A 27,605-nucleotide genomic window follows, 5' to 3' on the forward strand; every position below is an offset into this window, starting at 1 on the left:
GGGCCACTGGCAAGACCCAGAGTAGTGGGAGAGATCCGTCCAACTACCTTCCTACAGATCTCTCCAAAAATAAAAGCCCATGTTAGGTTTTCCTAAATCTGACTTGGCCAACTAGCTTGACCCTGTCCACACTTACTTTTATTTTATGTTGTAATGGGGGAAATAATGGCCCCCTGTGGCCGGTGGTTAGAACTGCAGGCAACTAGTGTTCTTAATGTCCATGCAGTGCACTGCCATATAATAATAATAATAATAGTTTTTATTTTTACGGCGCCAACATATTCTGCAGCACTTTACAAATTTTAGGGGGGACATATACAGACAATACAGAATAAGCATATCTCATATCGAAAGGAGTGAGGGCCCTGCTCGCAAGCTTACAGTCTATGAGGAAATGGGGGAGACACAAAAGGTAAAAAGTACATATATTGTATAATGCAGCCTTGATATTGTAACGGGTCTGGGAGGCGGAACCTCTGAGCTACTATACAAGGGGGCGGTCCTTGTAAGGGAGCGGGTGGCAATCAGGGATGACGGGCAGGCAGTCACAGCAGGTGACCGGGACAGTTTCTGAGTGGACGGGCTGGAGGTCACGGCAAGTGACCGGGGCAGTCTCTGGAAGAACGGGCAGGAGGTCACGGCAAGTGACCGGGGCAGTCTCTGGATGAACGGGCAGGGAGTTACGGCAAGTGACCGGGGCAGTCTCTGGATGAACGGGCAGGGAGTTACGGCAAGTGACCGGGGCAGTCTCTGGGTAAAGGGTAGGTACGACCTGTGATGGCAGAGCCTCCGGGTAGGCTAGCAGGCAGATGGTAGATGTGTGCTCCCAGGTGAGCAAGCGAGAGTCTCTGGAATGGTAGGTGGTCACAGCACGTGACGGCGAAGCCTCCAGGTAGGCTAGCAGGCAGGTAACAGGTGGGCGCTCCCAGGTGAGCGGGCAGGAGTCTCTGGAAAGGCAGATGGTCACAGCACGTGACGGCGGAGCCTCCAGGTAGGCTAGCAGGCAGGTAACAGGTGTGCGCTCCCAGGTGAGCGGGCAGGAGTTTCTGGAAAGGCAGATGGTCACAGCACGTGACGGCGGAGCCTCCAGGTAGGCTAGCAGGCAGGTAACAGGTGTGCGCTCCCAGGTGAGCGGGCAAGCTGGTCCATAGACAGACTGACAGGAGTTGGAAGGCAGACCGTCGGACCTCAGGCTAGCAGGCAGGTGACTGGATATCAGGCAGGACAAAGGCAGCAAGCTGGCAGGAATCTGGCAGGTAACTGGCAGGTAACTGGCAACGGGACCTGAGGGCTGAAGCACAGGTGAGACACCCCCCCCTTTAGGCCCCCTCTTTTTTAGGCCAGAAAGAAATTTTTCAAGGAGAAGCGGGGCGTTGATGTTCTCCCTGGGTTCCCAAGTTCTCTCCTCAGGACCAAACCCCTTCCAATCTACCAGAAAAAAGGTTTTTCCTCTTACCCTCTTGGAGGCCAGAATACTCTCTACCTCAAAGATGTCATCAGCGGAAACCGGAGCAGGAGGGGCACCTGGATTTTTGGAAAAAGAGTTAAAGACAACGGGTTTGAGGAGAGATACGTGGAAGGAGTTGGGGATCCGTAGGGTGGCCGGGAGTTTTAATTTGTAGGCCATAGGGTTAATTTGCCTGAGGACTTAGAAGGGGCCGATGAATCGAGGACCCAACTTGTAGGAGGGTATTTTGAGCCGCACATGTTTGGATGAGAGCCAAACCTTGTCTCCCGGACGGAATTGGGGCGGATCCAGACGTCTCTTATCAGCTTATCTCTTCATCCGCTCAGAGGAGAGAAGAAGAGCGGACCTGGTGCTCTCCCAAATAGTAGAAAATTCGCTGACAAGAGACTCCGCAGCAGGGTTGTCCACAGAAACGGAGACAGGAAGTGGAATCCGGGGATGTTGGCCACCAACTATAAAGAACGGGGATTTGGAAGAGGACTCGCTCTCATGGTTGTTATAAGAGAACTCGGCCCACGGTAGAAGATCCACCCAGTCCGAGTGGTGAGCATCCACGAAGTGCCGGAGGTAGCTGGACAAGATCTGATTGATCCGCTCCACTTGACCATTGGACTGAGGGTGGTAAGCGGAGGAGAAATCCAGGGTAATGTCCAGCAGCTTACAAGTGGCTCTCCAGAAACGAGAGGTGAACTGAACCCCACGATCCGACACGATGTGGAGGGGCAGACCATGGAGACGGAAGATGTGGCGGATAAAGTCTTTAGCCAACTCGGGTGCAGACGGAAGACCAGGCAGGGGAATGAAGTGGGCCATCTTAGAAAAACGGTCAGCGACAACCCAAATGACGGTACAACCGGCAGAAACTGGAAGGTCGGTGATAAAGTCCATAGCGATGTGTTGCCAAGGAGCAGCAGGTACGGGAAGGGGCAGGAGATGGCCGGCAGGTAGATGTCGGGGAACTTTGTTACGAGCACAGGATGAACAGGCCGCGACGAAGTCTACCACGTCCTTACGTAGGGTAGGCCACCAGTAATGCCGGGCAATAAGTTGAAAGGTCTTTTTTTGGCCAGCATGGCCAGCTAGTTTAGAAGAATGTCCCCAGCGAAGAACCCTCTCACGATCTGGCACAGCTATGAACGTCTTACCGGGTGGAAGACGAGTTAGATCCAAGGGAGCCACATTCATCACCTTGGAGGAGTCGATGATGTGCGTAGGTTCCTCCTCTTGATCGGAGGACAGGAAAGACCGAGACAAGGCATCAGCTTTGACGTTCTTGTCCGCCGGACGGAAATGAAGAGTGAAGTCGAAGCGGGCAAAAAACAACGACCACCGGGCCTGGAGAGGATTGAGCCTCTGGGCATTTTGGAGATATGCCAGGTTTTTGTGATCCGTGTAGATAATTACCGGGTAGAGAGCCCCTTCAAGCAGATAGCGCCACTCTCCTAGTGCCAATTTGATGGCTAGCAATTCCAGGTCTCCAATGGAGTAGTTGCGCTCCGACGAGGAGAAGATTTTGGAGAAGAAGCCGCACGTTACCATTCTCCCGGTAGAAGACTTCTGGGTGAGCACCGCTCCGGCTCCGGAGGAGGAAGCATCAACCTCCAGGTAGAATTGTTTATTACAGTCCGGACGGTGCAGGACGGGAGCAGAGGCGAAGGCTTTCTTTAGGGAAAGGAAGGCCTCCTCGGCTTCAGGCGACCATATCCTGGGGTTAGCCCCCTTACGGGTAAGTGCAGATATGGGAGCAGTCCGAGACGAGAAGTGTGGGATGAAAAGACGATAATAATTAGCGAAGCCCAGGAATCGCTGTATCGCCTTCAAACCTTCAGGACGAGGCCATTTTAGAACGGAAGAGAGCTTCTCGGGATCCATTTGCAGACCTGTTTGGGAGATGACATAGCCCAAGAACGGAAGGGAGGTCTGATCGAAGAGGCACTTCTCGTATTTGGCGTAAAGGTGGTTCTGCCGAAGCCTAAGCAGGACCTGACGAACATCCCTCCGGTGTGTGGGGAGATCCGGAGAGAAGACCAAGATATCGTCCAGGTATACCACTACGCAGGAGTACAGGAGGTCACGGAAGATGTCATTGACTAGTTCCTGAAAGACCGCGGGAGCATTACAGAGACCGAAGGGCATCACAAGGTACTCGTAGTGACCGTCCCGGGTATTGAATGCCGTCTTCCACTCGTCTCCTTGACGGATACGGACCAGATTATACGCTCCTCGAAGATCCAGCTTGGAGAAGATCCTGGCGCCCTTGAGCCGGTCAAACAATTCGGAGATGAGTGGCAGGGGATATTTGTTTTTTACCGTAATGAGATTGAGTCCTCTGTAGTCAATACAGGGACGTAGCGAGCCGTCTTTCTTTTTGACAAAGAAGAATCCGGCTCCAGCCGGGGAGGTAGATTTTCGGATAAATCCCCTAGCCAGATTCTCTTCAATGTACTCAGACATGGCTCGGGTCTCGGCTGCAGATAACGGGTAGATACGCCCACGGGGAGGAGTGGTGCCAGGTACCAGGTCGATCGGGCAATCGTATGGCCTATGGGGCGGCAACGTCTCAGCTTCCTTCTTACCGAAGACGTCCGCATAGGGCCAGTAGGGAGCCGGGAGACCAGGTAAGTTAGCTGGAGTAGGCTGAGGGCGAAGTGGACGGACCGGAACCAGGCAGGTCCTATGGCAGTCAGGACCCCATCGGAGTACTTCACCGGACCGCCAGTTCAATACGGGTTCATGTGTCTGGAGCCAAGGTAGACCTAGCAACAAGGAGTGAGAAAGTCCGGACAGCACATGGAATGAGATCTCCTCAGAGTGCAGCATTCCCACCTGTAGGGTTATAGGTTCGGTGACGAGCAGGATGGTCTCCGAGAGAAGTCTTCCATCCACGGAAGCAACTGACAATGGCTCCGCCAAGGACTTGGTGGGAATATGGTATCTCTCTACCAGAGACTGGGCGATGAGGTTTCCAGCAGCTCCAGAATCCAGATGGGCGAGTTCGAAGAGACAGTTTTCTCCCCAAGCAATAGAGACCGGTAAGGTCAGAGACGGAGAGGACTTACTTTTGTCTAGGACGACCTCTCCGAGTGGTCCTAGACACTGGCGTTTCCCGGCTTTTCCGGGCAGGAACGGATGAAGTGCTTCTTACTGCCACAATAGAAACAGCTTCCCTCGGCTCGGCGAGATTCTTGGCGAGAACCGACCATCTTGGTCTGGTCGACCTGCATAGGCTCAGGAGAGACGGAGGGAGTGACGGGTTGCTGAAAAGTAGGAGCTAGGCGTGGAAACCTCCTCTCACGGGTGACCTCTTTGGCACGCTCCTGGAACCGCAGGTCAATCCGGGTGGCAAGAGCTATCAGGTCATCGAGGGTGGTAGGAATGTCCCGACTGGCAAGTTCATCTTTAATACGGCCGGACAGACCCTCCCAGAAGACTGAAACCAGAGCGTCATTATCCCAGGCCAGCTCCGAGGCAAGGGTACGGAACCGTATGGCATATTGGCCCACGGTGAGGCTTCCCTGACGGAGGCGTAGCAGTGACGATGCGGATGAGGTCTTCCGTCCGGGTTCGTCGAAGACTTTCCGGAAGGCCGTGAGAAAGGCAGGCAAGTTGGACACCAGGGGGTCTCCTCTCTCCCATAGAGGATTTAGCCAGGCCAGAGCCTCTCCGGTGAGATGGGACATGATGAAGGCAATTTTGGCCCGGTCGGAGTTAAACTGGTGGGACAGGAGTTCAAAGTGCAGGGTGCACTGATTTATGAAGCCCCGAGCCTGAGCGGAGTCGCCTCCGAAGCGAGGAGGTGCAGAAAGCCGGGGTCCGGGGTAGGATACCATAGTGTTGGTGGACAGCGGAGCTGTCGGATTGCGAATCATGGCGCTGGCGGAGGTTGCTGGCGGAGCAGTCAGAGTGTCCAGGCGAGAATTGACATTCCGCAGGTGACCCAGGATGGACTCCTGTTGGGACCTCTGGCGGGACAGTTCATGACACAGGTCCGAGAGCGAGGGAGCTTGGGTGCCACCGGGTTCCATGGCCCGAGCAAACTGTAACGGGTCTGGGAGGCGGAACCTCTGAGCTACTATACAAGGGGGCGGTCCTTGTAAGGGAGCGGGTGGCAATCAGGGATGACGGGCAGGCAGTCACAGCAGGTGACCGGGACAGTTTCTGAGTGGACGGGCTGGAGGTCACGGCAAGTGACCGGGGCAGTCTCTGGAAGAACGGGCAGGAGGTCACGGCAAGTGACCGGGGCAGTCTCTGGATGAACGGGCAGGGAGTTACGGCAAGTGACCGGGGCAGTCTCTGGATGAACGGGCAGGGAGTTACGGCAAGTGACCGGGGCAGTCTCTGGGTAAAGGGTAGGTACGACCTGTGATGGCAGAGCCTCCGGGTAGGCTAGCAGGCAGATGGTAGATGTGTGCTCCCAGGTGAGCAAGCGAGAGTCTCTGGAATGGTAGGTGGTCACAGCACGTGACGGCGAAGCCTCCAGGTAGGCTAGCAGGCAGGTAACAGGTGGGCGCTCCCAGGTGAGCGGGCAGGAGTCTCTGGAAAGGCAGATGGTCACAGCACGTGACGGCGGAGCCTCCAGGTAGGCTAGCAGGCAGGTAACAGGTGTGCGCTCCCAGGTGAGCGGGCAGGAGTTTCTGGAAAGGCAGATGGTCACAGCACGTGACGGCGGAGCCTCCAGGTAGGCTAGCAGGCAGGTAACAGGTGTGCGCTCCCAGGTGAGCGGGCAAGCTGGTCCATAGACAGACTGACAGGAGTTGGAAGGCAGACCGTCGGACCTCAGGCTAGCAGGCAGGTGACTGGATATCAGGCAGGACAAAGGCAGCAAGCTGGCAGGAATCTGGCAGGTAACTGGCAACGGGACCTGAGGGCTGAAGCACAGGTGAGACACAGGTGCAAACAACATTGCTCGGGCACCTCCATTTTGGAGGAGGTGCCCTTTATATGGGAGGTCCTCCGGCAATTGGCCGGGGACTCGTTAGGACGGCGCGCGCGGTCCCTTTAAGAGAGGGGGAGCGCGCGCGCGCGCGCCCTAAGCACACTGCCGGGTAAGGAGCGCGCGCCGGAAGCAGCGGGGAGAGCAGCGCTGGAGGACGCCGCGCCAGGAGCGGGGAGGTGAGAGGGACGGCGTCTCTGCCTAGAACGGGGCAGAGACGCCGATGCTACAGATATACTGAATAGGATAAATAATAATACATGGACTGGTGTCCTGCCAGTATGTGTACCGTCCTGACAGAGGCTATTAAGTGCATGGTTGGTATGAACCTGAAGGTGAAGATTTTAATATGGGGGAAAACTGGGACGGACAGAGTGTGTTTAGGCGATACGCCAGTCTAAAGAAATGTGTTTTTAGGGTTCGCTTGAAACTGTGGGTATTGGGAATTAATCGAACTGTCCTGGGTAGTGCATTCCAAAGAATTGGCGCAGCACGCGAAAAATCTTGGAGACGGGAGTGGGAAGTTCGGATTATGGAGGATTTTAGTTTTAAGTCATTTGCAGAACGGAGGGCACGTGTAGGATGGAAGACTGAGACAAGGGAGGAGATGTAGGGGGGTACTGAAGCATGGAGCGCTTTGTGGGTAAGCGTGATAAGTTTAAAATGAACTCTATATTGGATGGGCAACCAATGCAATGACTGGCACAGGGAAGAGGCATCGGTGTAGCGGTTGGCGAGGAATATGATCCTGTCTGCTGCGTTAAGGACGGATTGGAGAGGGGATAGTTTAGTAAGAGGGAGACCGATTAGTAGAGCGTTGCAATAGTCATGACGAGAATGAATAAGAGCTATAGTAAGAGTTTTTGCTGAGTCAAAGGTGAGAAAAGTCCTGATTCTTGAGATGTTTTTGAGGTGTAAATGACATGAACGAGCGAGTGATTTGATGTGAGGAGTGAAAGAAAGATCTGAATCAAAAATGACCCCAAGACAGTGGGCTTGTTGCTGGGGAGTAATGGTTGAGCCACAAATGGAAATGGCAATATCGGGCACAGGTAGGTTAGTGGAGGGAGGAAAGACGAGTAGTTCAGTTTTTGACAGATTCAGTTTTAGGTAGAGGGAGGACATAATGTTAGACACAGCAGAAAGACAATCACTGGTCTTTTGTAGTAATGCAGGGGTGATGTCCGGAGCAGAGGTGTATAATTGGGTGTCATCAGCATAGAGATGGTACTGAAAACCGAATCTACTGATTGTTTGTCCAATAGGAGCAGTGTATAAGGAGAAAAGAAGGGGGCCTAGGACTGATCCTTGAGGAACCCGGACAGTAAGGGGAAGTAGGGAGGAGGAGGAGCCGTCAAAAGACACAGAGAAGGAGCGGTCAGAGAGGTAGGAGGAGAACCAGGAGAGAACAGTGTCCTTGAGGCCAATAGTGCGGAGCATAGTGAGGAGGAGCTGGTGATCCACAGTGTCAAATGCTGCAGAGAGATCCAGGAGAATCAGCAGGGAGTATTGACTATTAGATTTAGCTGTTAGTAAATCATTAGAGACTTTAGTGAGGGCAGTTTCAGTAGAATGTAAAGAGCGGAAACCAGATTGTAAAGGGTCAAGAAGAGGGTTGTCTGAGAGATAGCGGATGAGACGGGAGTGGACCAGGCGTTCCAGGAGTTTAGAGATAAAGGGAAGATTGGAAACAGGTCTGTAGTTGGCGTGCAGTTCTGGTCAAGGGATGGTTTTTTAAGTAATGGTTGTATACTGGCATGTTTAAAAGAAGAGGGAAAGATACCAGATGAGAGGGAAAGGTTGAAAATTTTAGTTAGGTGAGTGGTGACAGCTGGAGCAAGGGACTGAAGGAGATGTGAGGGAATAGGGTCACTGGTGCAGGTGGTAGGGCGAGAAGATGCAAGGAGCCTGATCACTTCATCTTCCGTGACTGGTTCGAAGTCAGAAAGTGAGCAAGATACAATGTGGCGGGGGAGAGCATGCATAACATTTGGGGATTGGGAGAAAATTTCCTGTCAGATATGGTCAATTTTTTCTTTGAAATAATTGGTCAGATCATCAGCGCTGAGGTCGGTGGTCGGGGCCTGTGTTGTTTGATTGAGGAGAGAATGAAACGTGTCAAAGAGTCGTTTAGGATTATTGGAAAGTGAGATTATGAGGTTGTTAAAGTAGGTTTGTTTGGAGAGGTGAAGGGCAGAGTTATATGTTTTCAGCATAAATTTATAATGGAGGAAATCTTCGGGCAGATTTGATTTTCTCCACAGCCGTTCAGCGCCATATACATTGTTATTGAAACAGAACAGCAGCTGTAAATAGAATGTTAGTGTCATACAAACGGTTAATGTTGGGTGACGGTCAGCCAACATTCCACATCACCTCACATTGGGACCAAAACTGCATTGCTTTTGTAAATGCTACCTAAGGACAAATGCCTACCAGAGCGAGTGACCCTACATACTATATACAGAGCTCCTGTGTATAATGTCACTGGTGATCACTGTGTTACCTGTTCAATATATACTACTGTGGTAGATCGACTCACTCGGCTACACATAGAGGTAGACACAGGAACACTGTGTCTTTAAATCTTCCACTGGTCTTATTAAAAGTACTGCATAAAACCGGGGCAATATTAGCAAAAACAAACACGGTATTCTGAGCCTAACAGGAAAACAAAATATAACGTGTGGCACAGTCTTTGTTGATACGGGAATCCGCCTGCTTCAGGAACAATCAACACAAGATCCATCTTTCCTTAGCATGAAAATACAGCTCCAGAGCTTTCACCTTCAGAATCACTCACACACACTGCTCTAGAAAGCTGGGTATTTGTCCTTTGGACTTTTCCCACCCTACAGCTGTTCAATCATCCTAGCACTAAACAAGGCTGATTAACCCCTCTCAGTACTTAAGTGTAATGGATGATTTTTCTGAGATTTATATTACTGAAGCTAACAAACTCAGTGTTACATATCTTTGCCAGTGACTTTGTCACATATCCCTCCCTCTGCCCAAAGCCGGGGGTTTTGGCACCTTCAGTCACCAAACAGGGAAGTCTAGACAGGATATTTGCGTTGCCAAGTAGCTTCCCAGGCTTGTGTTCCACATAAAAGTTGAAGACCTGTAGTCCTGAGTTTCAACTCTTGGAACAGCATCTCTGCTTGAAGATACCATTTGGCCATTGATGTCTTCGTGCCCTTAAGAAGGTCTGTCAGTGGTGCACCTGTCATGACGAAATTCGGGATACACTGATCATAGTATACCACCATTCCTAGAAATGCCCGAACCTGTTTCTTGAGACCGGTTTCGGACAATTTTGGATTGCCTTCACCTTATTCACTTGCGGATTTACTTCGCTTCTTCTGACAATGTTGCCCAAGTATTTTCATTGACGTGGAGCATCACATTTCAACACCACATTTAGTTTCCTGTGGTTGTTGCGGAAACGCAACTGTCCTACAGGCTTCCGCACAAGGACAGCGGGGCGGACCCGCTGCTCTTTCACAAGTCTAGTAGTCCAGTCATTTGCAGGCCATTCACTTTTACAGGACAAGCTTGGAGACAGTCCACACTGCCAGCTGCGTATGAGTAGAATGAGCACCAAGACCTTCAAGTTTTGCCTCTGCTAATGCAGAGCCCACATTGTGGGTTGCGGTGTGCGGTTGCTTCCGTGCCAAGCTTGTGTACAATATTGTAGTCCTAATATTTTTAATACAACTTCTACCCTGAGTGAGTGCCACAGAGGGGAGGTAATGTACACACAGGGCATCGCTTATCAAAGCAGCCCATCTAAAAGAACAGCTGTCTTTATTGCCCATAGCAACCAATCACAACACAGCTTTAATCTGACTAGCGGAATTGTAAAAAAGAAAGCTGCGCTGTGATTGGTTGCTGTATGCAGCTTTTATTTGCTATATGTATGTAGCTATGTAACCTATGAAACAGTGCAGGAGAGAAGTGGTCGGTGTGGACAGCTCCATAGAACACTGGCCCCATATACTGCACCTCTGTATGGACACAACATTGCCCAACTGACCCAACTGGGAGGCGGCTATGTAATACAGCTTCAGTTACATATTGGCCGTGTTGGGCATAGCAGGCTTGTCAAAAAACGCCTCCTTAAGCATCCCGTCCCTAAACACTGAGAGGAAACTACCGGCTGTCACTGCAGGAGGAGGGAGACACCAACAAAATGGCTGCTATACAACCGGCGACAAATCAGTAAAGGAAGCCGGCCCTTCAGCAGCAGACACGGGATTGGCCGGCCGAGTGAGAACCGTAACGTGCCATGTCTTTACCTGTCATTGGACCAGACATACCGGAAGCGACAGCATGAAAGCTCTGATTGGCTGCTGCTGCAGCGCTGGTGCCGACGTTGTGCCGTGTGATTGGCTGAAGCTGGCTCCATGCATAGTGTATGGGAAATAGTGAGTGGTGTGTAGAGCGGCGCGGAGAGGTGCAGGGAGCTCTATGTGGTGACAGCAGCGGTGACAACGGGAATCTGCCGCCTGCTCATAGCCGTACAGGAGCCATGAGGATCGGCCCGTCATCGCTGAGCAGCGTGTGTGTGCTGCTGCTGTACGTGCTGGGAATGGTCGCTGCCGGGTAAGAGCCAGGAAGTGGCATGTACACGTCTCCTAGACGCCGGCTGCCGGTGTCAGCCCGGCCACCTGGCGGCTCCTGTGTAGTCACACGGCACAGGCCTGTAACATGGAGCTGTCCACACCAAGGCTGCAGGCGGTGACCTGTGTAATCAGTATCCGGCAGATCAGCCCCTACCAGTGTGACAGTGCGGCTCATCCGGGGGGCAGACAGCCCAGTATATGTTACCCCCTATCCCCGGGCAAGCGATGCTCTCCTCACAGGTAAATCTAGGGTCTCCTACACCGGGTATGAGTTCAGTGTGCCGCCCTCTCCTATCACCGCTTAAGTGGTCTTAGTCATCATGTGACCGCTCATATGCCACTTACATACATGGTCACGTGCTGGCGAGCTGCCCCTAATAGTTCTCTCAATGTTCAGTGAAATCCTACAGCCCCTGCTTCATTGAGAGAAGCAAGAAAAGAAGCTGGTGACCAGAAGCATGAAAACCGTACGAGCTGAATCCTGACAGTGAGCCTATTACACGCTGTAAGGATTGGGCATGCTGCAGGGCTTTGTTTTATCATTTAAGGGGTTATCCAGGTTTATAATGAAAGTCTGCAGTCACTATGTGTATCTAGACTTCTGAATCCTTATAGAGTGTGCACTGCACACTGTCAGGATCCTCTGCTGCCAGCATCGAGAGCAGGCAGTCATGTGATCACAAATATGCTGAGTCCACATTCTGACTAGACTTGCTGGGCCTCGCTCAATACAAGTGAGCTGCCTCGTTCAATTCACGTCTAGTTGGCACGTGACCGCATGTATGCAAATCGTATACTTGTGGTCACTTGATCTCCTGCTCTCATCAGCGGCACTGGAGAATTCTGACATTGTGTGGTGCGCGCACTGTGAGTATTGAGAAGACTGTAGTCATATAGTGACTGCAGACTTTTATCACAAACCTAGACAACCCCTTTAATGTGTCTACCATAAATACAAATATAGGAACCCTTAAAAAAAGTTGTCCACTACTTTTCCATTGATGCACTATCCGTAGGATAGGGCATCAATGTTTAATCGTCCGTGGTCCGGCACCCCCGCCGATCAGCTGTTATCGGGGTCGGCGGAAGTACTTGCGGTGTTTGGCTTTCTAGCTGTAGTGGCCTCCGCAGGGTTCTACACATCCGCCTCCCATTGAATTGAATAGGAGGCGGATGCGGGACCCCGGCCGATTAGGCCAATTAGACATTGATGCCCTATCCTACGGATAGGGCATCAATGAAAAATTAGTGGACAACTCTTTTAACTTGTCAGATGACACAATATTTTATTAACGTAACCATGTGTCACATTGTTTGACAAGTTATTGATTCCTACATGTGTACAGGATCAGAACCAATTGCTGCATAGGAATACGTCCCTGAACAAAATATGACCCTCACATTGTCCCTCTTATGGTACATCCCCCACGGTCCTCTCCCTCCTCTGCATACTGTCCCCTCCACATTGTGCTCTCACACTGTCCCTCTATTCTGCACCGCCCACACTACCCAGTCTCTATACTGTGCATCTTCAAACTTTTCTCCCACCATACTATCACCTCACACATTTCACCCCCATACATTTCCTCCCATACTATCACCTCATGCTCTACCCCTACTAACACATCACCCTTCCCCATACTGTTTCTTTCACACGTTCCCCCTCCCCATGCTGTCTTTTCACACACACTCCTCCCCATACTGTCTCCTCACCCATGCAGATTGGGATCCAGACCCAATGCAGAATGCTGGTACATGGGAACGGACCCTCACAACAGACCTTTTACACCAGTAAGCTATCGCATCCCTGACTATATTTAGTGACAATTTTACACTTGTCCATAAGTTCACATCTCCGTCCCTGGCTGGTTCACCATTTGTCCTGTTCCCACATGAATGAGAACAAATTGTGGCCAAGCAGGTGTGACTTTATAATAAGTCACATAATCAATGAAATTTCATTAAAGGTTGGAGCAAATCCCTGTTTCAGATGATTTTCCACCTTCATTGTTTTATTGTTCATAATTATTTTATTGTTTTTGTAAAAAATAGTAAAATCGGCATGTAATCACCTGGTGCAGCAATGCACGTCTACCGCGGCGGAGACATCACATCAAAACCAATCACTGAGCCCAGTGTTAGTGACGTCACTGCTGCTGCCATACACAATTCACCACCGTGGAAAACCCCTGTAACATTGTAGCTTCATGCAGTTAGGTCAGCATTTTCAGGCCAAGAAATGTCAGAAATCTTTTATTGCCTTCTTGGAGGAAGCAGGAGCACAAGGTGCGGCAGCAGGTGTGGGAAGTGCATAAATGGCATCATCAGAAGCTCTAAGGCCTCCAGCTCTTGGCCATAATATAGCAGCATATTAGCATCTACTGTATATGACGACTGCAATACAGAATCGCATACTGAATAAGTCATGGATTGGCACCGACTCTAAAATGTGGCTGCATCATAGTTGGCATCATAAAGCTGATGTCCGATTAGGACAGCAATAGTTTATTTGCTCTTTTATGCCCCCTGCTGGTGAGGTCAGGGTCAGTCCAAGTTTCTGTGGTTGGCTATTAATTTAATTGATTCTGTGTAATGGTAGGCTCTTTTGGCAAATGTATAAAGCCCAAAAGGCCACAACTATCCTTCACCACTGCATTGTAAAAGATGACATATTAAAGGGATATTCTCAAGCTTGGTAGTTATCTGCCAAAGAGGATACTGATCAGAAGCACGCTTTAAAGTAGTATTCTCAGTTTTGAAAGTTATCCTCTATCTATAAAATAAGGGATAAGTTCCAGATTGCTGGGGGTGCAACTACTGGGACCCCACCGATCATGAGACCCTGGGCTCTGAAGAGCCCTGTGTGAATGGAGCAGTGGTGAATCATGTGCACTTCTGCTCCATTCATTCATAATGGGACACGGAGATAGCTGAGCACCTGGCCTTTGAATGAATGGAGTCGTCACCGTGTGCCTGATCCACCTCCATTTCATTCACACAGGGCTTTTCACATCCATCGTTCTCAGGATCATTGGGGGTCCCAGCGGTTGGGTCCCCAGTGATTCCCTATTCTATGAATAGGCGAAAACTTCAGTAAATGAGAATACCCCTTTAAAGTGTGGTCCTTATAAATATCCTCTTTTATTACATTTTTCTGGTTGTCTCTTCACTAATTTCCTATTAGTGTCATACAGAGGAACTATTAATATAAAATAATGCAAAAACTGGAATTTTCTGTTATTTTTGGATCCATTATAATAACATTATTGTTTTTTTTTTATTTTTTTATTTCAGACGTGATTTCTATAAAATCCTGGGAGTTTCACGCGGTGCTACCGTGAAGGAAATAAAAAAGGCATATAGAAAGCTAGCTTTGCAGTTGCATCCAGATCGAAATCTAGATGATCCACAAGCACAAGAGAAATTTCAAGATTTGGGTGCTGCCTATGAGGTTAGTGACACTGCTGCAGTGTGTAAGCTGTGGCCTAGCTCTTGGTTTCCCTGTAAATGGCTACCTAGTGCTAACACGTCGACTACACATAACACACAGGGCTATGGAGTCGGAGTCGTGGAGTCGGTATAAAATGGACCGACTCCAACTCCTAAAATATATAATAAATTGGGTACAGTAGTTCAGTAGTTGAGGGGAATATTTTTTCATAAGAATTTGGGAAAGTTATGAAATATCCTATAAATGTCTGCCCTATTGCTAATCTAAGGGTCTAGACTTTTAGCTGTCTTCAGTAAATTTATCACTTAAACATGAGTCATGTATGAGGGAGTTGGAGTCGGTGTCATGGAAATTGAGAAGTTGGTGTCAGTCGGAGGTTTGGCTTACCGGCTCCACAGCCCTGATAACACATCTGATGGGCTGGATCATCTCCTATATTCTTAGAATATAATGTTACGTTAAAGGGGTTTTCAGCATGAGATTTGTGGGGTCTTGCTCTCAGCACATCCCCATATCCGCTAATTGAAGGGACTGTGGCACAGCCCGGTATGTTGTGAAGCGCCCCTGAAGGACACCACTCTGTTCCTCTCATTTGTGTACTACGTCTCAGCCTCTACACAAGGTGTGGAGGAGCGGTGGTACGCTTGGGGCAGCAGGTTCCCTACAAGCCAGCTGGTTGATGGGAGCGCTGGTTATCTGCTCACCACCAGATCATGATGATCTATCCTAAAGAGCAACATTGAATTCCCAGGGGAGTGGAAATCCGGCCATGTCTCCCATTTACTGTGACTCTTGCTGTGAGCATTTTGTGTGGCTTATTCAAGCTGGGGTTACATGAAGGACTCTCCAATGATGCCTTGCGGTGGGACCCTGGATTATATTAAGTTGGGTAGATTTGAACTGTAACTGATCCATTCAGTCATCCCATTGTATTGTATTAAAAAATAAATATTGATATTTCCGTATTAATTCTGAATTTAGGTGCTTTCTGATGAGGAAAAAAGAAAACAGTATGATGCATATGGTGAAGAAGGACTTAAAGATGGCCATCAGGGCTCCCACGGGGATATATTCTCACAGTAAGTAGTTCTGGGAAAATCTACACTGTGTTCTGCATCTCACGGCTCACACAGACGGTGAGCGCTATCTTCAGCTAGGAGTCTGCTGTCACTGATCATTTCGGCCTTCGGGCATCTTTATCTTTGTGCCGTCTGGGCTATCGGTGAGTAGGACCTACAGTACAGTATCTATGCTGCCCTGTATAAAGCTGCTGGTCATCATAAAAGATATGAACACTTCTTAATCACTCCAGTACATGCATACATTGTCCGCTGGTAGAGTCAGTTGTGTATACTTGTATTGTAGATGATGTTTGGGTTGTCTGCCGTCTTACTTCCTTCTCTCCCTCTGATATGGCTCCGTAATGTAAACTACATTTCCCATGATGCAGGAGTTTCATCATAACGTTGTTGCTCTAATCTAATGGCAGCCAATGATAGATTATATAACAAATGCAAATTGGAGCAGGGTGCACTACAGGTATATCATGATACATATATATATATATGGGTGCTACATCATGTAGTGAAACACAATTTCACTATGTAAGAGGGAAAGAACTATATAATGAAAAGCACACCTGAAATTTAATGAAGATAACCTTGATCAGATTTTATTAGGAGAAAAATGGACAAACATATTAAAAACAACAAGCTCCATGCCAATACCTAATTATGCTAAGGTATCCAGATATACAACTCCTGGCAAAAATTATGGAATCACCGGACTTGGAGGATGTCCATTCAGTTGTGTAATGTTGTTGAAAAAAAAGCAGATCACAGACATGGCACAAAACTAGTCATTTCAAATGGCAACTTTAGGGCTTTAAGTAACACTAAAAGAAAATCAAGATAAAAAATGTGGTACTCAGTAAGGGTAATTTTTTTTCAGACCAAGCAGAGGGAAAAATTATGGAATCACTCAATTCTGAGGAAAAAATTATGGAATGGCCCTGTAAATTTTCATTTCCAAAACTAATACCTGCATCAAATTAGATCTGCTCCTTAGTCTGCATCTAAAAAGGAGTGATCACACCTTGGAGAGCTGTTGCACCAAGTGGACTGACATGAATCATGACTCCAACATGAGAGATGTCAATTGAAACAAAGGAGAGGATTATCAAACTCTTAAAAGAAGGTAAATCATCACTCATTGTTGCAAAAGATGTTGGTTGTTCACAGTCAGCTGTGGCTAAAATCTGGACCGAATACAAACAACATGGGAAGGTTGTTAAAGGAAAACATACTGGTAGACCAAGGAAGACATCAAAGCGTCAAGACAGGAAACTTAAAGCAATATGTCTCCAAAACAGGAAATGCACAACAAAACAAATGAGAAACGAATGGGAGGAAACTGGAGTCAATGTCTGTGACCGAATTGTAAGAAACCGCCTAATGGAAATGGATTTACATACAGAAAAGCTAAACATAAGCCATCATTAACACCTGAACAGAAAAAAACAAGGTTACAATGGGCTAAGGAAAAGCAATCGTGGACTGTGGATGACTGGATGAAAGTCATATTCAGTGATGAATCACGAATCTGCATTGGGCAAGGTGATGATGTTGGAACTTTTGTTTGGTGCCGTTCCAATGAGATTTATAAAGATGACTGCATGAAGAGAACATGCAAATTTCCACAGTCATTGATGATATGGGGCTGCATGTCAGGGAAATGCACTGGGGAGATGGCTGTCACTACATCTTCAATAAATGCCCAAGTTTACATTGATATTTTGGACAGTTTTCTTATCCCATCAATTGAAAGGATGTTTGGGGATGATGACATCATTCTTCAAGATGATAATGCATCCTGCCATAGAGCAAAAACTGAAAACATTCCTTGAAAGAAGACACATAAGGTCAATGTCATGGCCTGCAAATAGTCCGGATCTCAATCCAATTGAAAATCTTTGGTGGAAGTTGAAGAAAATGGTCCATGACAAGGCTCCAACCTGCAAAACTGATCTGGCAACAGCAATCAGAGAAAGTTGGAGCCAGATTGATGAAGAGTACGGTTTGTCACTCATTAAGTCCATGCCTCAGAGACTGCAAGCTGTTATTAAAGCCAGAGGTGGTGCAACAAAATACTAGTAATGTATTGGAGTGTTCTTTTGTGTGTTTGTTTTTCATGATTCCATAATTTTTTCCCTCTGCTTGGTCTGAAAAAAATTACCCTTACTGAGTACCACATTTTTAATCTTGATTTCTTTTAGTGTTTCTTAAAGCCCTAAAGTTGCCATTTGAAATGACTTTAGTTTTGTGCCATGTCTGTGATCTGCTTTTTTTTCAACAACATTACACAACTGAATGAACATCCTCCGATCCCGGTGATTCCATATTTTTTGCCAGGGGTTGTAGTATGCTATGCTCAATTTATGCCATAAATGATCACCCAGAGGGTCCCGTATTAATAAACTGGTATAGTCCCAGTACCGCAAAAAGATGCCTGAAGTAGACTGTCAGTGCCACCATACATAGTCAGAAAGACAAAGTAAACAGTGAAAGTATTGTCATAAATACAGTAATCTCTCACTTATCGCGGGTATTACATTCTAGACCACCCCGCGATAGGTGAAAATCCTTACATTTATTTTAGTATTTCTATATATTTTAAGGCTCTATAAACCCTTCCCACACACTTATAAACCGTTCCCAGTCCCTTCTTAATCATTTCCAGGATGCGCCCAGCGCCCAGGATACACAAGACAATGCTCTGGTTGGTCACCTTCCATCAATCAGCCATTTGTGTGCCATGTACAATACTGCAAAATCCCACGATATAGGGAAGAATCAGTGATAAATAATTAAATATAATCCTGCGATACAGTGAGGCCGCAATAAATGAACCGCGATATAGAGAGGGACTGCTGTATGTTCAAAAAGACATCAGCGTGGCACAATCCATATAAATGTCCCATGGATAAGAAAATCCTACTCAGAATAGCATATCACATACTAACCATTTAGTCGTAAGTCACATAAATAGCAGTTGGTAGTATAAATGGCCCAAAACATCTGAGTGCCCAGTGCTAAGTGCATAGAGAGAGAGAGCAAATCCTGGTGCAAAATGATGCATAAGATAATAGCCGCAATAGGGGTTTAAATCCATCATAGAAAGTGGGAAATATGGAATATAAAAAGCCTAAGAAGATGGTAGAGAATACTACTGGCACCTGGGGACTAGGGACCCCTCAAAACAGGGAAAGCAACCTAAGTGAATAAAGCTTGGTGAGGTTTGGCGCAGACCCCAAGCGTATCGAAGTGTCAGGCACGGCTTTGCCAGGAGAAGACACGCCATTTTATTGAAGCCGCAGCGTCTTAAAAAAAAAAAAAAAAATGTTGGCGGAAATGTACCAATAAAAATGCTCGCTGCTCGGACGTAGAACGGGTTCAATAGCTAGTATAATACATAGACATGGTATCTTTCTTTTTGTATTTTCTTAGTTTCTTTGGAGATTTTGGCTTCATGTTTGGAGGCAATCCCCGTCAACAAGACAGAAATGTTCCACGTGGCAGTGACATAATAATTGATATTGAAGTAACTCTGGAAGAAGTTTATTCTGGGAATTTTGTCGAGGTAATTTTTGTTTTATACATTCATGTGGTTATGAACGCCCCATTTAGGGTTTATTTTATTAACATGTAGACACCTGAATATCTGCTCAACATTTGAACAGAATATAAAAAAAATGCTGTTGGTTATGAGAAAAGGTGTTATAGTGTCGGCCATCACTACCTCTTGTGGTCGGGCATTCCACAGTCTGACTGCTCTAACTGTAAAGAAACCTTTCCTATTTAGCTGCTGGAATCGCCTTTCTTCCACCTGTAATGAGTGCCTCCTGGTCCCTAGTATGGTCTTTGGAAGGAATAAGTCATGGGCTAGTCCTTTATACTGACCACACATATATTTATACATCTAAATGAGACGCCACCCTCTGAGGCGTCGTTTCTGTAAGCTAAACAAGCCCAAATTTTCTAACCTCTCATCATAGGAGAGGCCTTCCATCCCTTGTAATAATCTAGTTGCCCCCCCTTTGAATTGACTCTAACTATCAATATGTTTTTTAAGATGTGGAGCCCAAAACTGGATCCCATATTTTAGATGTAGCCTCGCGAGTGATTTATAAAGTGGTAACAATACGTTGGGATCGCTGGATTTTATCTCTTTTTATACATGTTAAAATCTTGTTTGCTTTTGCGGCTGCTGCTTGACATTGAGTGCTGCTGCTCAGCTTACTTGTAACCAGAATACCTAAGTCCTTCTCCTGTTGTGTAGTCCCGAGTATGCTCCCATTTAATGTAGTATATGCAGGATTACTCGGTCCTAGGTGCATTACTCTACATTTATCTACATTAACATTGCCCATGCAGACATCTTATCCAGATCATTTTGCAATATTGTACTCTCAAGCTCCGTTTTTATTGTCCTATGTAGTTTTGTGTCATCATCAAAGACTGACACTTCACTCTCAATCCTGTCCACAAGGCCATTAATAAAGAAAATAAAAAGGGATCAGATGTCTGTTTTTCTTGTACGTGTTCTATAGAATACATACCATTCTAGCTGGTGTGGTGGTTCACATGTCCCATGTTTTTGTGGACCGTGATTTATCCATTTTTGATCACCAAATACCAGTCATTGGGTCCATGAAAATCACAACAACCACAACCACATGGATGCAATCCACGTACAATTCATCTACTGTCTGTTCTTAGCATTGCAATGGATACGAGAAGCTTTTTTCACATGAAAAAATCACTGATGAAACCCTGATAGTAAAAACTGTCACTCTGACTAAACACTAATGAAATGCGGATCCAAAACTTTGATTAAAATTGGTTTGTTTTTTGCGTTTGTGAAAAATTCCTGACATCTGAATGAGGCCTAGCACTAATCTTTGTGGTAGTGACCTTAGCCCATCTGGAGAGTTTACCATTTTTACTCTGTTTCCTGTCCTTAGCTAGTTCTTAACTAGAAACTGAGGTGTCTGACTTTTCCCAGAAGCTCCATCTTAGCCCCATGATTTAAGAAATTAATATTTTTCCTCTTGGTGTGTTATCTTGGCAATAATCCACTCTTGCTTTCATGCATAATGTATTAAGTAGTTTGTTTCTCTCACTAGGTTGTAAGAAATAAGCCTGTAGCCCGTCAAGCTCCGGGCAAGAGAAAATGTAATTGTCGACAAGAAATGAGAACAACACAGCTAGGGCCTGGACGGTTTCAGATGACACAGGAAGTTGTTTGTGATGAATGCCCTAATGTCAAGTATGTAGTCAAATACAGGGTTGTGCTTAATTATACAAATTATGTGTATATGAGTGCGTACAATGCTAGTAAGGTATGGCAAACTGAAAGCAAGAATGCAATGATTTAGAAATCTCTCTCAGCCATATTTTATTCACAACAGTACACAGATCAAGGTGAAAGTTAGACATTTCTCCATTTCATTAGAAAAAAATTAAATAATTTAGAAATTGATGGCAGAAACGCATCATAAAGTTGTGACAGGGTCAACGAAAGGCTGGAAAAATGAGTGGTACTAATGAAAAACATCTGGAGGGTCAATTGTCAACTAAGTCACATGACTTTGTATAAAACGAGCATGTTAGAGAGGCAGAGTCTCACAGAAGCAAAGATGGTCAGAGGTCACCAGTCTGCGAACAACTGTGTCTAAAAATTGTGAAACAATATCAGAAAAATGATCCTATATGTAAAATTGCAAAGACTTTGAATACCCCTCTGTCTACAATCAAAAATATCATTGAAAGATTCAGAGATTCTGGAGAAATCCATGTATACAAGATAAAAAGACGGCGGTATCTGCGAGCCCTCAGGTGGAAATGCATTAAACACAGGTTGTGGAAGTCGCTGCATGGACTCAGGAACATTTCCTGAAATCATTGTCTGTGCATACAGTTCACTGTGCAATCCACAAATGCAAGTTAAAGCTCTATCATACAATCAAGAAGCCGTATATCAGCACAATCCAGAAACATTGTGGTCTTCTATGGCCAAAGCTCATTACAATGGAGTGAAGCAAAATGGAAACTGTTCTATGGTAAGATGAATCAAAATGTGACATTTCTTATAGAAACCACAGTCCTGCGGACTCGAGAGCAAAGCGACCATCCAGCTTGTTATCAGCGCACACATGAATGCTGACATTATATAGAGGCTTTAGAACATCATATTCTCCCATCCAGACAATGTCTATTTCAGAGAAGGCCTTGCATGTTTCAGCAAGACAATGCTACCCACATAGTGCCTCCATCACTTCACAGGAGAAGAGTTCAGGTGATGAATCGGCTGCTCGCAGTCCAGACCTGCTCGCATTATGAAAGGAAAAATCTGGCAATAAAGACCCAGGACTATTGAGCAGTTAGAATCCTAGATTGGACAAGAACTTTTTTGGAATTCGGGCTGAACACTGGTAGTAAAACTATTCCATTTATGAGTGTTATTAACTAAACTCCACTCTAGAAAGGTTGGAGACTGCAGTGGCGTGTCCCATACACTGTACAGAGACGTGAGGAGATCCTGCTTCCATGTCTCTTTGGCACACCCGCACAATCAGCAGCTGTATGGGGGACAATATACAGCAGCACTGAGCATTGTGGCTGTAAATGCAGCCCTGCAGTGAGAGAGAACAGTCGCTATGCGCTGCATGTGCGTCTGTGTTCCTGTGCCTCACTCCAGCCACATTCCCCCCCCACTCCATAGATTTCTATGGGCAATAACTAACCTACACGGACAATGCTATAGGCTATGTGATCTGGGGAGGAGAGCGTTGTGTCTGGGATAGATGCAGAGTGGTGTATGTAATGAGACACTGCTCTGTTCTCCTCCTGCCACTTGTAATCACAGTAGATACCGGAAGTGTGATAAGATTAGACGTATGACGCTTCATGCTTATTATTGGGTAACGTCATGCAGGGGAAGAAGTGAAAATCCTGCCAAGACCCCCTTGTTTAAACTTGTTATTGTAATATGTTCGTAAACAAATTGAGAAATATCAAAATAAAAACTACATTTTATTTAGATCTTCAGCCACCTTATCATGATGTGGCCAGTTTAGCATGTAAAAATGGTTAAGGCTGTGTGCCCACTATGCATTTTTCAAGCGTTTTTGCCGTGGAATTTCCGCAGCGAAAACGCTTAAAAAACGCTTGGTGATACGTGCCCCATGGTCCTCAATGATAATCCACATGTGCTGTGCTCATGCTGCGGAAATTTCCGCTGCGGATTATCATTGTGGAAAAATGCGCAGCATGTCTATTAATTTTGCGGACACACAGCGGAATTGCCGCCATTGACTTGCATTGAATCGCTTAATATCCGCATGACTACATGTGCACATGCGGATATTAAGCGATTCAATGTGCGGATGGTACCCGGGTCTGGAGAAGAGGAGACTCTCCTCCAGACCCAACCCAAGTACCATGGAACCTGTTAAAAAAATAATTTAAAATAAGTCTACTTACCTTCCGATGGCCCCCGGTGTTTTCTCTGCTGCGTCCGGTCTGTTGTATCGGTCGCGTTGGTGTGAAAGGACCTGCCATGACATCATTTAGTCATGTGACAGGTCACGCGTCCGCTGACGTCGGTGGTCTCGTGACCTGTCACATGACTAAATGATGTCATGGCAGGTCCTTTCACACCACCGCAAGCCATACAACAGACTGGACGGAGCGGAGAAACTACCGGGGGCCATCAGAATGTAAGTATAATCTTTATTTTTTACCATTCTTATTCTTTTTTTTTTTTTTTTTTATAGTATTTCTTGGTCACACTACATAAATCCATGCCGGTTGCATGGATTTATATTGTGTGACCAAGTTGTCAAGCACTTTCCAAGTGATGCTAAAATCGCTTGGAAAGCGCTTGACAACCCGCATGCAGAAATGCATGCAAAAACGCTTGACAAACGCTTCTACCTGGCAGGAAAAACGCATGTACAATCCGCATGAGAAAAAATATGCTGCATTTCTGCATCGTGGGCACTTAGCCTAAAGCTCCTCTTTATCACACTGGTTTACTTAGCAGTACCAAGGAGGCTGCTGCATATGCTTATATTCATTTTCAGTATGCCTCTGTTAGGCGTATGTGCTATTGGGATGATTAATAGCAATGAGAAGGTGCGGAATTTGACTTGATTTCATGTATAAATCTGGACGGAATCTGTAACAAATCCTCCAATGATCCCAGTGAAATGGAATATTTTATGCCCAGATTCCCAGACTCTGAAAAACTCCACTCAGAATGAGTGTACTGTGGATTTTATCACCTTCAACCTGTTCATTGTTGAAGTGGATTCTGCCATAAAAAGACATAGATTAGCTAGAAACTAGAAGTAAAGACCCCGTCACACTAATCGATGCTACAGCGATCCCGACAACGATACGACCTGTCAGGGATCGTTGCTGCGTCGCTATGTGGTCGCTGGTGAGATGTCAAACAGTCAGATCTTCCCAACGATGCTGCAACGATACGGCGACCCGTAACGATCTGTATAACGATGCACGCCTATGTGTTTCTGTGTCTGAGTCGTCAACAAGGTCGTTGGTAAGGTGTCAAACACACCGATACATGCTACCCAGCGGGGCCTCAACGATCAAAGATATGTCCAGACCATTCCGACACGACCAGCGATCTCACAGCAGGGACCTGTTCGCTGCTAAGTGTCAAACGTAGCGAGATCGCTACTGAGGTCGCTGTTGTGTCACAAAACTTGTGACTCAGCAGCGATCTCGCTAGCGATCTCGCTTAGTGTGACGGGGACTTTATCCTCAAATGTTAATGTCAGCCTTTCTGTAAGGTCACGGCCCCACTATTAGTATTTGGTCAGTATTCGATCAGTATTTTTTCTCAGGAGTGGGAGACAAAACCAGGTGAGTAGCAATCAGAGAAAAGGTATAATAGAAACAAGTCACCAATTCTGCATTTATCACCCACTCCTGGTTTTGGCTCCCACTCCTGAGAAAAAATACTGACCGAACACTGATAGTGGGGCCGTGGCCTTAGACTGATTCTGGTACACTGCTATTACATTTTTTTTTTTTTTTTTTTTAATTCAAGGGGTTGTCCGGTCATACCATATGATGACCTATTTATGGGATACGTCATCAATATGCGGTCAGTGGGGCTCTGACCCTCGGCACCAACTGATCAGCTTTTGAAAAGAATAGGAGCTATTTTGCAGTGTTCTGCTGGGGCAAATAACAGCTGATTGCTAGGCGTGCCATTTGTCTTACCCCTGCCAAACTCATATTAATGAGAGAGGTCATCCATATGGTGTGTCCAAAAATTCCCTTACAATTCAAAGCAAACCATTAATTTAATGTGCTTTTTCTTTCACCCACAATTAGACTTGTAAATGAGGAACGAACATTAGAAGTTGAAATTGAGCCCGGAGTTAGAGATGGGATGGAGTATCCATTCATTGGAGAAGGTGAGCAAATTTCACTTTGTATTTTTTATATTCGTTAAACGCTTGCGTTCAGCTATTAATATCCCGTCTTTGTTTTTCTAGGTGAACCCCATATTGATGGAGAGCCTGGCGACTTGCGCTTTCGTATCAAAGTTCTCAAGTAAGGCTTATGTTTAGTTTGATAACTATTTTTTTTTTTTTTTACTTTCTTTGTTAAGTTTTCAGAATACATTTCTCTAAAAGTTTCTTTCCAGCAAATCATTGCTCAGCACTATCATATCGATCCACATCTTTTATCACCACTGATTTCCATTTTAAAAGGAATCTGTCACCCCTTGGAGATATCAGACCTCTACTATGGGCATACAGGTTATAGAAACGTAAACCTTATACATACCTGCATGGCCCATAGTAGAGGTCTGAATGCAGAGAAATATGTTTTCATCAACTTGATTTTGCAATCAAACCTCTTCTATGGGCCATACAGGTATGTGTAGATTTATGTATAGATTTATTTACTTTTATACCCTGTATGCCCATAGTAGAGGTCCCATATCTCCCAGGGGGTGACAGATTCCCTTTAAGAGGCTCAACCTATAAAAACATCTTAAAGGCGCATTTACACAGGCCAGTAAAGTGGCCATGACTGTCGATTAGCAGCTTCCTGCATCTACTACCAGTGCTCGTTTGTTTTCTTTTCTTGTGCGGCAAAGATTGAGGGATTTGTAATTGTTCCTTTGACTTTGCTTTAACTATTTTTGGACCGTTCATAGGCTATAAATGTGTGCGCGGTCCACAGTTTACTCTGCAGTGATGTTCTAAAATGTCACTGCAAAGTATATGGCTGCACGAGATCATGTGGCTGCAGGAGCAGGCTACAGACTGTCAGACACAGCCGGACTCCTCACAGAGAATGCAAAGATGGGTTACTACCATCTGTCCCTTCATAATCGCTACATATACAGCATAGGAAGCACTGACATCACTTCCTCCTCCTGGCCCAGCAGTCATGTGATTGCCAGTTGCTGGAAGCAAGCAGCAGCTTCTGGCACCTTGCAGACCCTGATCAGTTCAGCTCTGCAGCCAGGAGGCCGAATTTGCTCTTTAACTGGATCTAATATGCTAGTCCCAGATACATATGAAATCAGCAATATAAATAATTTATTTAAATTTGAAATGCCCTACCCCCAAAAGGCTTTTATGACCTTTATGGGCGACATTGTGTGTGAAATATAAGAAAAAATACATTTAAAAATGTAATGGCGAAATAAAACTTGTCAAATATATATAAAAAAAATTGTACAAAAGGAGAGCAATTTTATAATGATTTTTAGTGGTTTCAAGAATAAAAGTGTGAAAAATACACACTTCCTTTTCCCCATGCACATAATCTAGGGTATTATTTTCCTGTAGATTTTGACTAAATGCCCTGCTCCTGTGCGGATAATTACTAGAGTCCAGTGGGGTCTGTGGCTTCTGTAATGCCGACCCTTTCTGGGGAAAGTGTTCCCATGGTTGACTTGCTTTTATCTTTTTTTTTTTTGCCAAATGTCTTGCTTTTATTAACCATTACCGCCATAATTGCAGTGGCATTTCTTGCTTCAGCTTAGAACTGCTTTGTTGGTAAAATGATCTTTTTTTGCATTTTCTAGACATCCTATATTTGAACGAAGAGGGGACGACCTTTACACAAATGTGACAATTTCTTTAGTTGAAGCACTTACTGGTTTTGAAATGGATATTTCACATTTGGACGGCCACAAAGTAAGTTAAAAATGTTAATAGCCAAAATGAGCTTTTTATGTGGTTTTGGCTTTTTTTCTGTAAGTACTGATAGGCAGCAGGCATCACAACTGAAGGTACCAAAGCTAAATGGGATCTGTCACCAGAAATAACGCTATTAACCTTCAGATATGTGGTTAGTCTGCAGGTTAATAGCGTTATTATGCTGCCCGGCGCCTGCACGCAGCCGAATGCAGTGGGGAGAAAATTAACTTTATTCTCCCCGCCAGCATTCAGTTTGTCATGGGGGCGGCGCCGGTTCAGTCACAGCTCTGCGAATATATAGCAGCGGCTGTGACCGCGCCCCCGGTTCTGACTGACACTCCCTCTTCATTGTGGTCATCTGTCATTCTGGGCCGATACTCTGTATTTTCAGAGTCATGACTGAATCTACGGAGCCCCCACATCTATGACTGAAACCGAATGCTGGTGGGGAGAATGAAGTTCATTTTCTCCCCACTGCAATTCGGCTGTGTGTAGGCGCCCGGCAGCATAATAATGCTACCCTGCAGATTAACTGCATATCTGCAGTTAATAGCATTATTTCTGGTGACAGGATCCCTTTAAGGGGGTCTTAAAGGAAACCTGTCCTCAGGATAATTGAGACCTAAATAAAGGCATGTGTAAAGGCCATTTAGTGCTTATTAAATCCATTCTCTTCTTGTAGTATTTTGTTTGGAAATTATAGAGAAATCCAGCCTTGAACTTTTAGTCACAAGTGCAGGGAGCAGACACTGCGCTTCCATCTCTCCTGCCTCTCTTCCTATTTCCCTGCCTGCTGCCGGCATACAGTATCTGGTGGACGGGTCACTCTTCTACCTGTGACCTGTCTCTTCTCCGCAGCCGCAGTTATTGCC

General features: G+C 46.1%; 1 protein-coding gene across 1 annotated transcript in view; it reads left to right on the top strand.

Moving 5' to 3' along the window:
* The first annotated feature begins 10,767 nt into the window (after positions 1 to 10,767).
* Positions 10,768 to 27,605, top strand: part of DNAJB11 (DnaJ heat shock protein family (Hsp40) member B11) — a 28,924-nt gene continuing 12,086 nt past the window's right edge. Inside the window, exons 1-8 of the mRNA XM_073647859.1 lie at positions 10,768 to 11,006; positions 14,321 to 14,477; positions 15,459 to 15,556; positions 18,983 to 19,115; positions 20,662 to 20,804; positions 24,905 to 24,987; positions 25,069 to 25,126; positions 26,619 to 26,730. Of these exons, the coding sequence (XP_073503960.1) occupies positions 10,819 to 11,006; positions 14,321 to 14,477; positions 15,459 to 15,556; positions 18,983 to 19,115; positions 20,662 to 20,804; positions 24,905 to 24,987; positions 25,069 to 25,126; positions 26,619 to 26,730 (972 nt within the window). The 5' untranslated portion in view covers positions 10,768 to 10,818. The remainder of the gene's footprint in view (positions 11,007 to 14,320; positions 14,478 to 15,458; positions 15,557 to 18,982; positions 19,116 to 20,661; positions 20,805 to 24,904; positions 24,988 to 25,068; positions 25,127 to 26,618; positions 26,731 to 27,605) is intronic.

This window comes from Phyllobates terribilis, unplaced genomic scaffold, assembly GCF_046119375.1.
Source record: "Phyllobates terribilis strain yellow unplaced genomic scaffold, ASM4611937v1 Scaffold_9__5_contigs__length_417890890, whole genome shotgun sequence".
In the NCBI taxonomy this organism is placed as follows: Eukaryota; Metazoa; Chordata; class Amphibia; order Anura; family Dendrobatidae; genus Phyllobates; species Phyllobates terribilis.